Source organism: Triturus cristatus, chromosome 6 (assembly GCF_964204655.1).
Source record: "Triturus cristatus chromosome 6, aTriCri1.1, whole genome shotgun sequence".
Lineage (NCBI taxonomy): Eukaryota > Metazoa > Chordata > Amphibia > Caudata > Salamandridae > Triturus > Triturus cristatus.
In genome coordinates this window covers 1,004,973,504-1,004,990,052 of record NC_140589.1, presented here as the reverse complement: position 1 = coordinate 1,004,990,052, position 16,549 = coordinate 1,004,973,504, and the positions used below count along the sequence as shown (strand labels likewise).

Genomic DNA, 16,549 nt, shown 5'->3' with positions numbered 1-16,549 from the left:
TCAGCCATCGCGAGGCTCAAGGTGGGCAAATCCCCAGGCCCGGATGGCTTCTCGGCCATGTTTTATAAACAATTCTGCTCACTGGTCACTCCACTCCTCACGCGCCTTTTCAACTCGTTTGACACGCTCGGGGAGTTGCCCCCATCCCTACTGGACGCGGCGATCGTGGTGATCCCCAAGCCCGGGAAGGACAGCAAGCAGTGCAGCTCCTACCGGCCTATCTCCCTCCTTAACGTGGATCTCAAGCTGTACACGGGGATATTGGCGGCTCGTATTGCGCCCCACTTGCCGAACCTCATAGACCCGGATCAGGCGGGCTTTATCCCAGGCTGCCAAACGAGCGACCACACGAAACGGGCCCTGCATCTTATAGAAAAGGCCTCCCGCTTCCCGGCCGACTACGCCCTGCTGGCGGTAGATGCCGAGAAGGCATTCGACCGGGTGCACTGGCCCTATCTCGAGGCGGTCTTGTGCCGGTTTGGCTTCCGGGACAAAATGAGGGCGCGGATACTCAACTGCTATCGCGACCCCCACGCATCGGTCCGCGTTAACGGCCATACGTCATCGCCCTTTCGGATTTCCCGTGGCACGAGGCAGGGCTGTCCCCTTTCTCCGTTGCTCTTCGCCATGTACATGGAGCCCCTGGCGCAGCACATACGCCAAAACGGCCAAATTGCTGGGGTCCGGTTCGGGGGGGACACTCACAATATCTGCCTCTATGCAGATGATGTCCTACTGACCTTCAGGGAGCCCCTGACGTCTCTGGGAGCGATCTTGCAGGAGCTGTCGGTGTTCGGGGATATATCAGGCTTTAAAGTTAACATCACTAAATCAGTGGCGCTCTCCCTCTCTCTCGCGCCGGGCACGGTGGCAGAACTCCGCACGAAATATCCGGTCCCCTGGGCGTCGGGCCCTGTCCCCTACCTCGGGGTGCTGCTAGCGCCCACGATCCCGAGCATTAGGACCACGAACTACGACCGTCTCTCCTCCGCCGTTAAAGCCGATCTCCATCGCTGGCGCCGCCTGTCGATCTCGTGGCTGGGGCGGATCGCGGCCATTAAGATGACGATATTGCCTAAAATCCTGTACTTGTTCCACACGCTCCCCATATATCCACCGAAGGGGTGGATCAAGCGGGTCCAATCGGATCTGGCGCACTTCATCTGGCAGGGCAGGAAGCCGCGACTCAAACGCCAGATTAGCGCGCTCCCGCCGGAGCACGGGGGCGTTGGCGTCCCGGATCTCCTGCTTTACTTCCAGGCCGCTCAGCTACGGTACCTGGCGGAATGGATGAAGCCCATGTCCGAGAAGCATTGGCTGTTCCAGGACCGGGCGGTGGCCGGGAGGGCCCTGGCCGCGGTCCCGTTTCTTCGGCGGGACCAACGGCCGCCCAATCTGTATGCCTCGTGGGTAACCCAGGCAACGGTGCGGATTTGGGACCAGACGGGTGAGAGTCAGGACCTGACATCCTTCCCCTCGCCTCTCACCCCTTTGTTTGGAAATTCCGACTTCCCGCCGGGGCTTCCGGATTCTGCGTTCCCGGGTTGGCGCTACTCCGGCTGCAGAGCGCTGGGGGTCCTTTACGACGCCCGGGGGTTTATCCCCCTAGCACAATTGGCAGCCGAATATGGCATTCCGGCCACGGACCGGATCGGGTGCCTGCAGGTTAAACACTGGGCCACTCGGCCGAGGGAGAAACTCGCAGCGCGGCGTCGGCTCACCTCGTTCGAGCGTTGGCTGATCACTCGCCAGACTGACAAGAAACTGACATCGGATCTCTACAAAATGCTCCTGTCGACACACCACCACTCATATCATGCGGGGAGGGCACGCTGGGAGAGGGATTTGGGAAGGGATCTGCTGGCAAAGGAATGGGAGGGCTGTTGTTATAGGGCTCGCCACACAGCCACAAACGCAGGGCTCACTGAGACATTCACTAAACTAGTGACATACTGGTACTACACACCGGAGCGTCTACATCGCATGGATAACTCACATAGCGGGGTCTGCTGGAGAGGGTGCGGTCAGCAGGGCACTCTCGCACACATTCTTTGGGATTGCCCCTTGTTAGCGCCCTACTGGCGTCAAATTCTGGATGAGGTGGACAAACACTTTGACACGGAGCTGCCCAGATTCCCTGCATACATCATCCTGGGGGTCCCCAACGCCCTTACTTACCCTCTAAAGTCCCGCCGGGGGAAACAGATAGCCTTGGCGCTGGGGGCGGCCACGCAGTGCCTCCTGGCTTGTTGGGGGTCGTCCCGCGTGCCCACGCACCTAGAATGGCTACATCGCCTCTGGCACATCTTGGGGATGGAACGCATATCTTTGACACTGGCGGGGAAGGGCGACGCTTTCGCGGAACTGTGGCAGCCGTTCCGGTCCCTGTTGGCGCAGGACTTCAGGGAGCTGACGTGCCCCCGATACTTGCGCCTCCTGCGGCTTAGCGACGACCTGGAAGAGGGGGAAGCCACATAGCCGCCCTGTTTGGCCATTGGGTTTGGGGCAGAGCGGTGCAGGCGCCTTCTTGGTCCCTTCGTTCCCGAGGCAGGGTCTATACTCCTTCATTTCTTTCTCTTTCTTCTCTTTCTTTGTCTCTCTTGATGGTGGGTTGGGGGGGGACTGGGGGGTGCCGTTGGAGGGGGGTTCCGGGGGGGTGGGGGCGGAACTGATAGCGATTGTAAGGGCCTGAAAGTGTTGCTTCCGTTTCCCATCCACCTGTGGTGGGGGGAGACCTCAGATGCGGCGGCTCCTGCATGGGCCGGGAACGGGTGTCGGCTTGTCGCTATTGATTCTTTGTTGAAAACCTTTAATAAAAGATTTAAACCTAAAATTGGTTCTGGAGGCCTCAAGAACATTGTCTTTGGAATTTGATATTGAAATCGACTTGTCTTTACAACGTTTCGGCTCCTTTAGTGTTTGTGTTTCGAAGCAGAGGGTTTCGGCTCCGAAGCCTGTTTATGTTTCAAAGCGGAGGGTTTCGGCTCTAAACCAGATTTGTCCTTGGAGCCTGATGATTTCAGATCCGAATGTAATTTCGGTCGACTCGGTCCCTAGCCGGAAGGCTTGACGGTTTGTTTCGGAGCCAAGCCGAGAGGCGGGGCATTGTAAACATTGTCCCTGTGCCGACCTTGGCCAGAAGGCAGAGGTGGTTCCGTAGCCTTTTTAGTCTTGAAAGAGGATTTAGGGGTCTTCGGTACTCAAAGCACCCTGTCCTGTAGGCACATCTTCAGACTACAGATCGATCTTGTGCTCGGAATTGGACTGTGGAATGGAGAAGGTGGTGAATGCTTCAATCTCTTCTTGGTCGAATTCTTGCCCAAAGATATCTGGAGTGTGTTGGATGTTTTGGCGCTGCATCTCTCGACGATCGCGTAGAGTCTTCTTGGACCGAAATGACTTACAAGCAACACAGTCTTCCTCCTGGTGCTCCGGAAAGAGGCAAAAGTTACAGTCTTGATGTGGGTCAGTGCGAGGGTACTTGGCGTGGCACCAAGGACAGAATTGGAATGGAGTCCGTTTCATCACAAGAAGGAGGGACTGAATTGGCTAGCCCAATGGCCGCCCACAAGGTTTTTGATTGAAAATAGAGTTTGTTGAGCGATTTGATATGCTGAGAACAGGGAAACGCATACGTTAACAATACCATCGCGGATAAAGGGGATTATGCACTGAGGGGAACCTGAAGAACGGTTTACCAACCGGAGCGCAGCAATACGCGTTCGAACCCGATGGCGGAAAAAAACAAACTAACAATGGAATTGATGCCCATGCGCACAATCACCGAAAGGAGGAGTCACCTTACCTCGTGACTGGAAAGACTTCTTTGAAGAAAAACAACTTGCATATATCCGGACCCAACACTAAATGGCAGGAGTATGTAAAGCATGTGAATCTACAGCACCCATGCCTCAAACATATGTTTTTTTATACCACTGCATTTTGTGCAAGAAAAGCACCTAAATACAGAAGTTATGTTTAAATCAGACATTCCATGGAGAATGCATGTTTTGTTTACTTAATAACAATAGTACCATGCCCTGAATTTGCACAATACTGTTTTTAAAAAAAAAGTACATTCACTTGGGGTTCTTGATTGCAAGCTTTACGCAGAACTGCCAAGCAGGGAACAAGAAAAATATGGCCTGTGCCAAAGGTGTAGTTTCCCATCGTAATTCCCATAGGATAATTTGCTCCTTTATACACATAAAATGGTGAATGGAATTACACCAAACTTGCATGAATGTTGAACTCTAATCAAGGAAAAATACCTTTACTTGGTTTAGTGCAAATTATGTCAGTGGCTTTCAAACAAATTAGCTTGGAATGATCAAGAAAAGCTTAAACTTTAGAGCAATGTGTACTGTTAATTTGGGGAGGTTTGTGAATCCGCTACTCAAGAGCCCTTCCTTAGCCATTTCAAACTAACGGATTAGGAGTCGGATGGAGACCATAACCTGGACACTAAGCGAAATGCTTATGTCCCCACAATATTTAGACCAATAAGTAACAACACTAAAAACTAAAATATATTTAAATAAAAACACATAATTAGACCACAAAATGTTTTTTTAAAAATGATATCAAATGTATATTCACATCTGTTAAAGTGGTAAGGGTAATGAGATAATATAATCTAATGAGGAAAGGCAAGTCATGAGCACTGCATTTGATGTGCGAATTAGGATTTGTATGACTATTATGCAAGTTATGGAATGTAGTCCTAACCATAACTTGGGATTTTGCATCTTTTTTTCAGTTTTAATTCATTACCAAACAAATTATTACCTTCAGTAACCCTCTTTCTGGTAGAGACTGTATCTAATCACAGACATTCATCACCCTTTGAATATTCCCAGGCATACAACTGGATCCGGAAACTTTTATAGCAGTACCTCTGTGTGGGGCTCCTCATGAACGCCGTTCTGGAAATGACGTATGGGGCCCATGTAGGTACCACCCGGTATGTTGACTTCGGCTGCTTTTAAGGCTATCAGTGCCCCCAGGTGCAGAACCGAACAACAAATTGCCATCCACCAGTGTGCAGATTCCTAGACTTCTAATCTTTTTAATGGATGGAGACCAATTCACAGAATGGGGTGGATTGATGAGGAATCTGCGGTAAGACAGTCTCTACCAGAAAGAGCGTTACCAAAGTTAAGTGACTTGTTCTTCGAAGAGAGACTTCTAACCTCAGATTATCTTTTGAATAGATACCAAGGCAGAAACTATTTGTAGGTGTGTAGGATCCTGGGATTCTTGTTGCAGTCCCCCCCACACTTTTTGCCTGGTATCTGATGCAATTTTGACTGAAGAGTCATATGTTCCTGCTAACCAGGTTCCCAGTACTGGTGTACTTTCCCTAAAACTATACAATTGTTTTCCCAATTGACAAAACGTTTAGCTCCCTAGTAAATGGTACCCATGGTACCTAGGGGCCTGAGGTACTAAAGACAGTCCCTAAGGGCAGCAGCATGAATTGTGCCACCCTAACAGACCCCTCACCAAGCATATGCAAGACTGTCATTGCAGGTTACGTGTCTTGGTGCCGACAAAAGTGAAAACACGACATGTACACTGCATGTAATATTTGTAAGTCAACCCTAAAGCAGGCCTGACAGCCCTAGGGGAGGGTGCTGAATATTACCTGTGTGGGCATATGTGCATAAGCATGTATGCCACTTTGCTGGTCAGTTTTATGTGCAAGTGGACAGGGAAGCCATTTTAAAACATGCACTGGGCATCGGTGAAAACGAGTTTTCTAGCTACATGATTGCTTCACTGAAAGTAGGGATGTTTTGTATCAAACAACTAGTATGTTTAAACCCACTCTGATTTCAGAGATGGATTTACCAATACATGCACCCAAAGGGTGCCTCAGATGTGCCCTCTGAAAACCTACCAGCCTCTGGTGTGCTTGCTGACTGATTTCTGCCAACTTGCCACCTGAGACATTGTTCTGACCTCATAGGGTGAGAACCTCTACTCTCAGGAGACCCAGAACCAAAGCCTGTCCAGGAAGAGCGTGAAAAACCCCCTCCCACAGGTTGGCCTGCTGATTAGCCCTTCATGGGCGGCAAGCCTCAACCGGCTGCCGCCTTTGAAATGCAAATCTGTCTCCCCCTCACAGGAGAGGAAGCAGACCCCTTTGTCCAGGGCCCCCTTGGCACTGGGACAGGTGGAAAAATTAGCTAGTTAGGTAGAGTTGCCACATCCAGGCTAGTATCACCCCTAAGGTCGGCTACTGTGAGTTGGACACAACTTTTCAGAAGTAGCCATCTTTGTGATGACATACTTAGGAATTCTTGGACAGGGTTATGCCTACTTCCCACAGGAAGTGGTCCTATAGGGGCGTAGTTACCCACCCAAGAGTCAGTAGCCCATTTGGTTACTACCCTTCTCTCCCATAATGCCTTTAACTTCAGTATTTAGGGGCACCAGAGAAGGAGATCCTGAGGAACTAAAAAGAGAGAGGATACCAAAGAGCCACAAAAGCAGAAAAGAAGCAGCTGACCTGGTACCAACACCGCTGGCCTGTCTGTATTACTTGTTGAAAACTACGCCAAAGTCGACTCGTTCTGCAACTGTGGACTCAAGAACCTTGGGAAGACAGCCTGACTTCCATGACCAGCAGACCTGTTCCCCCTGCGTCCTGCAGGAACTCCAAAAGCAAAGACTCTGAGTCCTCCGTAACCACCAAAACCCAACACCCGAAGCCACCACTGTACCAGTCGCCTCCGGCCCAAGTTGAAGTGGGCTACCAGTGACAACAAGCTCCCCCAACCATCCAGAGCTCGAGTCCATTGTGGTTAAACCCCTTGTGGAATCCCAAACGTCAACTGCTGCCTCTGCATGCAGGCCCCCTAGACCATGACTTCTCACAGAAAGGAAACTAAACACCTAATGACACCTCTGCATCCGTCACACCCGGGCTGTGGAGAAGTAACCCAGGTGTCCCTACGTCCCTGAGCATCGCAAATCGTGAACCCCCAGGTTGGTTCACCCCGATTGGCCTTCCAGCCAGAGCCTGTAGCCTCTTTCCGCAGGGGCCGATCTCCGTGGAAACCTATTGGGCTCAAGATGCTCTTTTGCACCCTGCACCCGGCAGCCCTTGTGCCGCTGAAGGTTTACTGTTAGTGCTGCCTTAGACCTTGCCCACCACTCACCTTAACTCCTGAAGATTGGTCTTGTAAGTCGCTGTACTATACCTGTTTGCAGCACTTGTTCTACCTTCCATAGAATTACATTGTAAAACTCAGAAATTGCATTTAGGGTTCACTTTTTTTTAAGTGAAAAGGATTTAAATTTAAAAACGTACTTACCTGAATGATGTTTCTCTGATGACAAAACATTTGTAAGAATACTTGCTATTTTTATAAATTGGTGTAGATCTCCTTCTTGAATTGTGTTTTTGATCATTGTGTGCATTTGCAAATGGCTTGCACGCCTCTGTGTTAAGTCTAAGGCAACTTGACCACAACACCCACTAATAGAGAACTTTTGGATTGCTTAGCAAGCCCCTGTCCACTCATAAGGAAACGCTTGGTCTCGTTACACTGTATATAAGATTCTTGATATCACATGAAGAATCAGCTTCCTACAAGCTGCACCTGTGAATGGACTCAAACCAGAAAGTCCTGTAGAACTGAGCAGGCAAAATGCCCTTCTCGGTAAACATGATTATCCAGACAGTAGTAGAATGTATGGAGCAATACCTAAATAGCTGCCTGGCAGATGTCCAGGACAGGAACTCCAAGTGCGAATGCAGAGGTAGCAGCTCTGGCCTTGCTGTAATGGGCTTGTAAAGTGTAGCACAATTCAACAGAAAACGGCCCTCTTATGTGCTGCCATACATCTTTTTGATACAGTGAACCCTACAAAGAGCTGTTAGTCCACCCAGTGTTCTTTGGTAAGATAAATGTAAATGCTCTGTACTCCCTTGCGGTCCAAGTGATGGAGTCTCTTCTCCCTGGAGGGGTGAGGCAAAGCATAGAATGCCAGCAGGGTGATGGTTTGGACAGCATTAAACAACATCACAACTTTAGGCAAGCAGCTCTTCCATCTGACTCTATTGTAGCTGGCTCAGGAAATTCAGGTTGAGACCAGGCAAGTTGCAGATTAGGCTCCAAGGTCAATTGACTTTGAGAGCAAAATCTAGAGTTACACCTCTGCATCTTCCAAGGAGTATCTGAGTGGTGGGAAGAGGCCGAGCCCTGCTTGGATTTTTTGTGTTTTTTCTTAACTTACCCGAAGACTTACAGCGCAATGAAGACCAATCTTGGGAATGACTCCTGTGACTTCTGGACCGGGACAAACCCTTCGACTTGGCCCAGTCTTGTCACAGAGTTAGCAGGAGCATGGCGACATAGAGATCCGCTTGCAGTCTTGTATGGTCTACTGGTACATCATGGAGAAGTCATTGCAGGCCTTAGAGTTTTGGCTTGAATCAAGGCACCACAGGAAAACTGGTGAGTATTTGTCATAGACATTTGTTTGTGACAGTATTTGGGGTTTGAATCACGTCATATTGAGGGGTGATGTTTCCCTTGCAAACTGTAAATTGTTTCATTGAAAAGCTGACTCAAAGACACAAGATCCATGTTTGGTGACGCAGAAGGAAAGGAACTGACAATAGGACTTGGGACTGGCGCCTATACGGTCCCTGCATGTCATTTCTGGATCACACTGGCATCAGTGCAGAGCCGCACAGTGCCATCTACCAGTACACAGAGGTATTAGGAAAGTTTCAGATCCTGTATGACATCTGGGGAATATTCAAAAGGTGAGGAATCTGCGGTTACAAGTCACTATCAGAAATAACTGGACTCTGTGTTTTTTTTAATGTGAATTTCTGAGGTTGATGTTATAACCAAAGCTAACCAGAATTTAGATTATTGGTTTACTGATTTATTGCCCGATTGTTGTGGAGGGTAGAGAGGGCTACCGGACTCTCACTTTCGGTTTACTGAGGGGTGGAGTTACGGGTTAGCGCTCTAGCGCTATTACTTTTGCTGCTACTTAAGGGACATGTCATTTCCTTCGTGCAGTGGACGCGCGCAGCGGGCGCGCCGCTAGCGCATCGAAGGGGTGCCTAAGGCAAGCCCGTCTGCACCGGTTGCTCCTCCGGAGCACGCATATGCTGGTCCAGGTCCCAACTATTGACATTTAGAAATAAAGGGTGCATCACCCCATCACTTTGTAATTTGTCTGGGTCTTTTAATGACCATTTTAGCTGTGGCACCTGCCCTTTTAATCTGTACCCTACTGCTCCATCCAGAACACCTCTCCCCTGCACTGGACCGGTAGTCGCACCCTCTGGCCCTCCCTATTCCATTAAGGCGTGCCTGCTCAACTGTAGATCGCTACCCCGTCATTCGGGAGATATCTGGCACTCCCTTATCACTCATTCCTGGGACCTTATGTTTTTAACAGAGACGTGGGTTAAAGATTCCTCTAATCCTGACCTCAATCTTGCCATTCCCCCGGACTACCGTTTTGTAGGGGTTAACCGTATTGGCACTAAGGCAGGAGGGGGGATTGCTGTGATCCTACGTGCAGGCTGGAAGATCATCTCTAGAAAACCTCCTAACACTGGCTCGCTTGAAGCCATGTATTTTAGCATCTCGGAAGCTGCAAATTCAATCTTGGCGGGTATTCTTGTATACAATCCTCCTGGTTCTTCCCCCCAATCTCTTACTGATCTATACACCACGGTCGCCGACCTATCGCTTAAGCACTCTCAGTTTACTATTTTAGGAGATTTTAACTTGCACGTAGATGATACTTCATGTACGAAAGAAGGACTGCTCCTGGATACCATGGAGGGCCTAAATCTTACCCAGCGGATTTGTGGTGTCACGCATCAGGCTGGCCATACGCTTGATCTACTGTTCACTAATCATCCAGGTCTGACCACTATGTCTCCCCTGCCTCTTACCTGGTCTGACCATTATCTAATTCCATTTAGTCTAGCTTCCATCCCTCACACCCACATTTTAGTTAAGGCCAGAGACTATGGTAGGAAATGGTTCAAAATCACTTGTGCCTCGCTAGCCCCTGTGCTCGCTAGCTCCTCCTGGCAGCCAGTAGGGGACCTGGACACTGATGTCGTAAATTTCAATGCCCGGTTATCCTCAGCCATTGGTGCTATTGCCACTATGCAACCTATAGCTTCCTCTAGGCTAAAACCCTCAGCACCCTGGTTCTCCCCTGCCTTGCGTGCTGAGAAGAGCAAATGTAAAAAGCTTGAGCATAGTTGGAGACTATCCTATGATCCAGACATTAAAGTCTCCTATAGAGCCGCCATAAAAAAATGGCACAAACTTTAACGTACCGTAATGAGAGAGTACTTCATAGGAGAAATCAGCTTTGCTGAAAACTCCTGCAAAACTCTGTTAAAAATAGTGAAAGAGTTTTCTAAACCTATTGCACTATCCAGTCCGACCTGCCCTAGCCAAAGCCTCTGCGACGGTCTATCTAATTTCTTTCACGAAACAATCTTAGACATTTGTGCTGCATTCAATGAGCCTCTGTCAATTCCAGCCCCTGACTCCAGGATACCCATGGAGGAGGCGTTTGTCTTTCAACACTATCTCGACCGAAACATTCTTGAAAAAAATGCTGTTGTGTAAATCTGGATCCCCTTTGGATCCGTGTCCTGCTCAATTATTCAGCTCTCTTGCCCCTCTCATCATTCCCCATTGAATTCAATGTGGAACACCTCACTACAAACACGTCGGTTCCCCACGCCATGGAAACAGGCTATGCTGATACCTATTTTGAAAAAACCTGAAGCAGATCCGCGGTGTTCAGCAACTACCGCCCCATCTCTCTCTTACCTAAACCAGCCAAAATATTAGAGAAAGTAGTGCAAGAACAACTTGCTGGCTACCTTGAGTCTGGACAACTTCTACATGATTCGCAATCCGGATTTAGGTCCGGTTATAGTACCGAGACTGCACTCCTGGAGGTGACTGAGACAATTCGCAAGTGCGTGGACGTGGGCGAGGCGGCTATGCTTGTGCTCCTCGACCTGTCCGCAGCTTTCGATATGGTCTCCCATGCCATATTGATCGAAAGACTATATTATATTGGGATTCAGGGTACCCCTCTGGCCTGGATTAGATCCTTTCTAAGTGGTCGTACTCAACAGGTTCACCTCCAACCTTTTGTCTCAGAGAAAAAAACACTAAGTTGCAGTGTCCCTCAGGGTTCTGCCCTGAGCCCACTGTTTTTCAACGTTTATCTATCTCCGCTGGCTAGGGTGGTTGAATCATGTGGGGTCAGAGTGATCTCTTACACCGACGACACTCAACTTGTGTTTTCCTTTAGAGATCACTCTGACGTTAGTTTCTCCAACTTTAGATGTTGCTTGAGCAACATCTCATCTTGGATGGCACTCAACACTCTCAGGCTCAATTCAGATAAAACCAAGGTGTTGTTTTTTAAAAAGACCCACCTCTACCCTTACTTTGGTGGCCTCCTGAGTTGAATCCTCCTCCGGTTCCTGTGAACTCAGCTAGGAATTTGGGTTTTCAGTTCGACAACTAATTGTCTTGCAAGGCTCAAATAAATAAGGTCACCTCTGCGTGCTTTGGAAAGCTTTGCATGATTCGTAAAATTCTCCCTTTTTGTGCCCATGGACTCACGTAGTACCATCATTCACGCTCTCATAACATCACATTTGGACTATGCTAACAGTCTGTATATGGGAGCACCAGCCTATTTGATTAAACGCCTGCAGATTGTACAGAATGCAGCGGCTAGGCTGATATGCAATATCCACTATCGTCACTCAATCTCTCCTCATCTAAAAAAGCTACATTGGTTGCTTGTGACTAGCCGCATACAGTTCAAATCCCTGGTCCTGACATTTAGAGCTATAAAAGGTCAAGGGCCTGCATATCTCAGAGCCAGAATCAAGCTTGCCCAGTCCAATCGATCACTTAGATCTAATCATCTATGCCTCCTGCGCGCTCTCCGATTTCGTCGCTCCAGAATGGGGGGCAGAGCCTCTGCAGTGATTACTGCTAAAGCATGGAACAGCCTGCCACTATCTCTTCGTATGATTGAATCTGAATGCCTGTTTTGGCGTAATTTAAAAACTTGGCGTTCTCCAACCCTTAGCCACGCCGATACGCTCACCACTGCCCACTGTCAGTAGCGCCGGAACACCCCCGTTGGGGGTAGCTGCGCGCTTTATAAGCTTATAAAATAAAAAAATTAATTGATTGATTGATTAATTTACTTATGTATGATATTTCAGCCACATATAACACATCAAAGAAAGTTAAGAATTCAAAATCAGGACAATGATCCTGCCTTGTCAGGGTCATTCCTTACTTTAAGTTCATCCATTCTGTCTCGGATGGGTTGCAATTCCGATGAATGGCTGGGGTCTTGTTCTTTCAGAACTACTTCAGCATCCATAATCCAGCATTCTAGGCCGTTGAGACTTTTTGCAAATGTCTCATAATCCAGAACTCCAGCCTGAGGCAAAAAGAAAGTAGAAATCTGTTTAAATCCACGCGACTCGACCCCCCCCCAGCATTCGAGTCTCATTTATTACTGTTCAAACCTAGGATGGAACGTGCTTGTCTTCTATTTTCTTCATGCAACCACTGTGTAACTCCAAAATATGACCGTTTTTACAAGATCCAGAGGAATGCTAACATTTATTGAACGGAAGCGCCTGCAAATTACATATTGTACCTCATCTTTCCAATTGTTTTTTTTACTAAAGGTAGCTTATACCAAATGTTTCATACTATAACCCTAGACACCCCTCCTTAAACTGGGGGAGGGGTCCTAATCTTTACTAGATACTGAAACAGCAATTTTAGAATGTGTGGCAAACATAGCGGACACTTGCATAATTTTGGTTTTTAATGGCATCATGCTACAACTATCAAAGTTCCACTTCACATTTACATTTCCCTCGTACCACCAAATGCACCTGATGCGGCCATCCATCAGTAGACTTCACAGGCATATCCAAATTATGCTTTGAAAACAATCATTCTGAAAAATAATAAAGCCTGTCCGCTCTGATTTGTTGCCATCCAGAACTGGTTCTACATTTACCAGAGGTCTTGGAGACATTCAGCACAGGCAGAAAAACAAGATATTTTCATTGGTTTCCTGTACAACCACAACTAACTCAAGTTCTCAGATAGCATAATGCAAATCTCCCCATAGTCTATACATGTTCGTCCCATAATACCTTTTAATTTGCATTTAATGTAATATGAAGCCTGGCCATCACCGCCTAGTCTCTGCACTAGATTACCCATCCAGCATCACCAACCAAACCCAATTTCTCAAAACAAGTACAAGAAGTTTTCATTTTTTATTTAACCATGTCAAACTTACTTTTTACACCCCCAGAATTAGTTGTATATATTTAAATTTACTGTTAAGCATTACTGCAGGGCATCCATGACTACATTTTCCACACGCCCCATTAAACCGCCCTGTCCTAGTAATGTTCAAAGCTACACGCTAAAACAAGTGCACTTGATTCACTTTTCGGAATGCAGCAACAGATGTATGCCTCTGTGCTTACTGAAATGCCCTGAGGTTCAATAAACCTTACATGATCCCAGTCAGAGATGTATGGATGCAGTCGCCTGTCCTGCACCCAACACAGACAGGTGCAGTAGGACCTTCATCCCACAGGCTAGCTTCCGACTCTGCTCCTGTCTCAGGTAGGCACCCCAAGATCATCCAGCCAACAAACTGAATATGCAAATTCACTATTAGGTTGCTATTGTTTTAGTGAAGTAGCATGGGATACTTCTGCCACTGCACTATTCTATATTATACTTCACAAATTAATGCACTTACCTTTGGTGGAGGAGTGTGATTTCAAAAACAATATATGAATTACATCTAATATTATTGCTCATTATATTTTTACCTCAGAAGTTTTGTATTTGATTTTTAGCCTTTAATGTCTATGTAGTAAATGTTGTGAATGGAGATATGCACTACATATAAGAAAATTGGGGTACAATCTTATTTTTCTATCTGTACGCCAGGGTCAGAGTACCCGAGTTCCTTAATTAAAGCTCAGCCAGCTACAGATATGTGCAACGTACACAGGAAATGTACACTCATACAATATTAGGACCACTGCATGTACAGGTACACTCACAATTACTAATTTCTCCAACTAACTGTTGTTCATGTAAACAGTAGCTATTACACAGTAACAGGATTTAAGGTACCTGTAGTGATGACTGTTGCCTGCTAAGAGCTTGCTCCATGACCGCCAAACGCTGGCTCATTGATAAGTGATCAGACTGGATAGCTGCACCTGCGGATGAGTCCACCTGCTGCTTCAGTTGCTCTCCAAGCTCATGAAGAACAAAAAGGGAATCCTTCACTGAAGCTAGACCTTTACGCAGATCCTGCAGCAAAACAATGACATGAACAGGACTTTCCATATACGTTTATTTTTTATTGTAATCTAATAATCATTTAAAGCTGTAACAATGAAGAATAGTGCTTTTAAGGGTTTTGATGTACATTTTAATGATTAGTAGATATGTAATGCTGAATGATAAAAAACATATTCCAATGAACCTTTCGAACTGTAATACGAGAAATGGCGTGTACTACCTTACATGTTCTTGTGATAAGGTATACATAGGACAAACGACACAAACAGTGACGATGAGGATAATGCAACATCAGTCCAGAATTCATTGTAAAATACAGGGAGCCCCTTTGGTTCAACATTTTAGCGAAAGTAACCACAATGAAAATGATATCAGGTGGTCTGTACTTCTGGTGGTGAAATCCCAAAATAAGGTGGCTTTACAAATGACCTTGGACAAACTTGAAGCGCGTATGATAGAAAAGTATCAGACTGCGAGGTTAGGTTTGAATGACCGGGATGAAATATGGGCATTAATTTCACCAGTATACCTTTGGTGATGCTCCTATGTTTTGAATGGAACTCCCTTTTTTGTTTCTGTTTATTTTTTAGAATTACCCCTTATTTCGGATGAAGCGGCCTTTGACCTGTATTAGTAGCGCGTGTGACTAGGCGTCTTAGTGACGTTAAGGTAAGAGACCAACGGAGAAGTAGCTTGAATTGTGGGGTTGATTCCTCGAGAACTTTTCTCTTGTTGTAGACCCTGTTGCAACCTATGTGATTCTTCTGTTGCAGTGTTCTGCACAATAATATTCTGATGCGAAGTATGCCACCCTGATTGGTGTTGGGTAAGTGAGAGCCGCATTGTTTCATTTATTCTCCTGCTTATGCATTGGAGGTGTGCTTGGCAGGTTTGCTGTGTGAGCACTAGTTGTTAAGGGGACGGTCTGATTATTTTGGGCAATTCTATGGTATTTGGGTGCGGACTCAATCGGAGCGCTGGTTTCTTTTTACCGCTTTTTTTGCACCTATGTGTGTGTGCAGTTACTTTGTGCACGTTATTTCTGGTGACACTAAAAAACCTTTTTTGTGTTTTTTGCCTTTTACTATTAGTTTTCACTTTTATTTTTCATCTGGTGACCCACATTTGGATTAAGGTGGCACAGAGACTGAGACAGTTTAAATAATGATTCCATATTTTATGTGAGATCTTGCATAGTTTTGTAGGTCCTTAATTCACCCTGTCCTGAGGAGGCCAAGATTGTTCTGGAGGCCGAAATGCGACCGCATCGACTTATTATAAAAAGAGGAGTCTGATGAAATTAGTGGAATAAACTTCTTAATGTATTTTGTTTGACACAATCTTGAAATTCAGGTTGTTGATTAAGTAGAACCGATTGTGCTTTACATGACTACCTCGGAGTGTACTTCCTGTATGGAATAGGTGGACACTTGTTTCTTGTTTCGACTTCTTGGGTGAAAAGGAATCACCTATTACGTATTATTTGTATGAATATTTGCTTTCTTTTCTTTGTCTTTTGTATATAATTGTTGTATATATGTGTTTCTATATGTGTGTACTGTATGTTTGAAAATAGTGTGATTAAACAGGATGAAATATATCCCTGGATTACTATAATTAAAATTTGTAATCATGTTTTCAATGGTATGTGATCGTTGCCTATTTTAAGTACGATATTGAATTACAGGAGATTGTCTCTATTATAGGACAATTGATAGTTTCCTATTATAAATGAGTACAGATATTGATCCCTCCTTTCCATTCTGTGTACTTACAAGTATTTAATAATCATTTAAAGCTGTAACAATGAAGGATAGTGCTTTTAAGTGTTTTGATGTACATTTTAATGATTTGAAGCCACAACGACTCCATCTGTTAGCAGCACTGCTTATCTGACATACAGAGACAAATAATGTTCCCCTAGGGATCATTCAGACATTATTTGGAGCATGAGCAAGGGACTACAATATAAGTCATCCATGCTCTCTGAGCACAATTAATGTTATGCAAACACAAAAAATATGTATACATTTTTATGATGTTCACAAATCATAAACACATGACAATTAAAACAGTTTAAAACAATAGAAGGTGTTCCTGGTGATGACGCAGTGCAATTGAAAATGAGTGAAGCAAGAAATCATCTA

General features: G+C 46.2%; 1 protein-coding gene across 1 annotated transcript in view; it reads right to left on the bottom strand.

The window, feature by feature from the left end:
* Window positions 1–16,549, bottom strand: part of SYNE1 (spectrin repeat containing nuclear envelope protein 1) — a 1,959,630-nt gene that overhangs the window by 360,395 nt on the left and 1,582,686 nt on the right. Inside the window, exons 119-120 of the mRNA XM_085611789.1 lie at window positions 14,229–14,411; window positions 12,343–12,489 (exon numbers count right to left, since the gene is read on the bottom strand). Coding sequence (XP_085467915.1) covers window positions 12,343–12,489; window positions 14,229–14,411 — 330 coding nt within the window. The remainder of the gene's footprint in view (window positions 1–12,342; window positions 12,490–14,228; window positions 14,412–16,549) is intronic.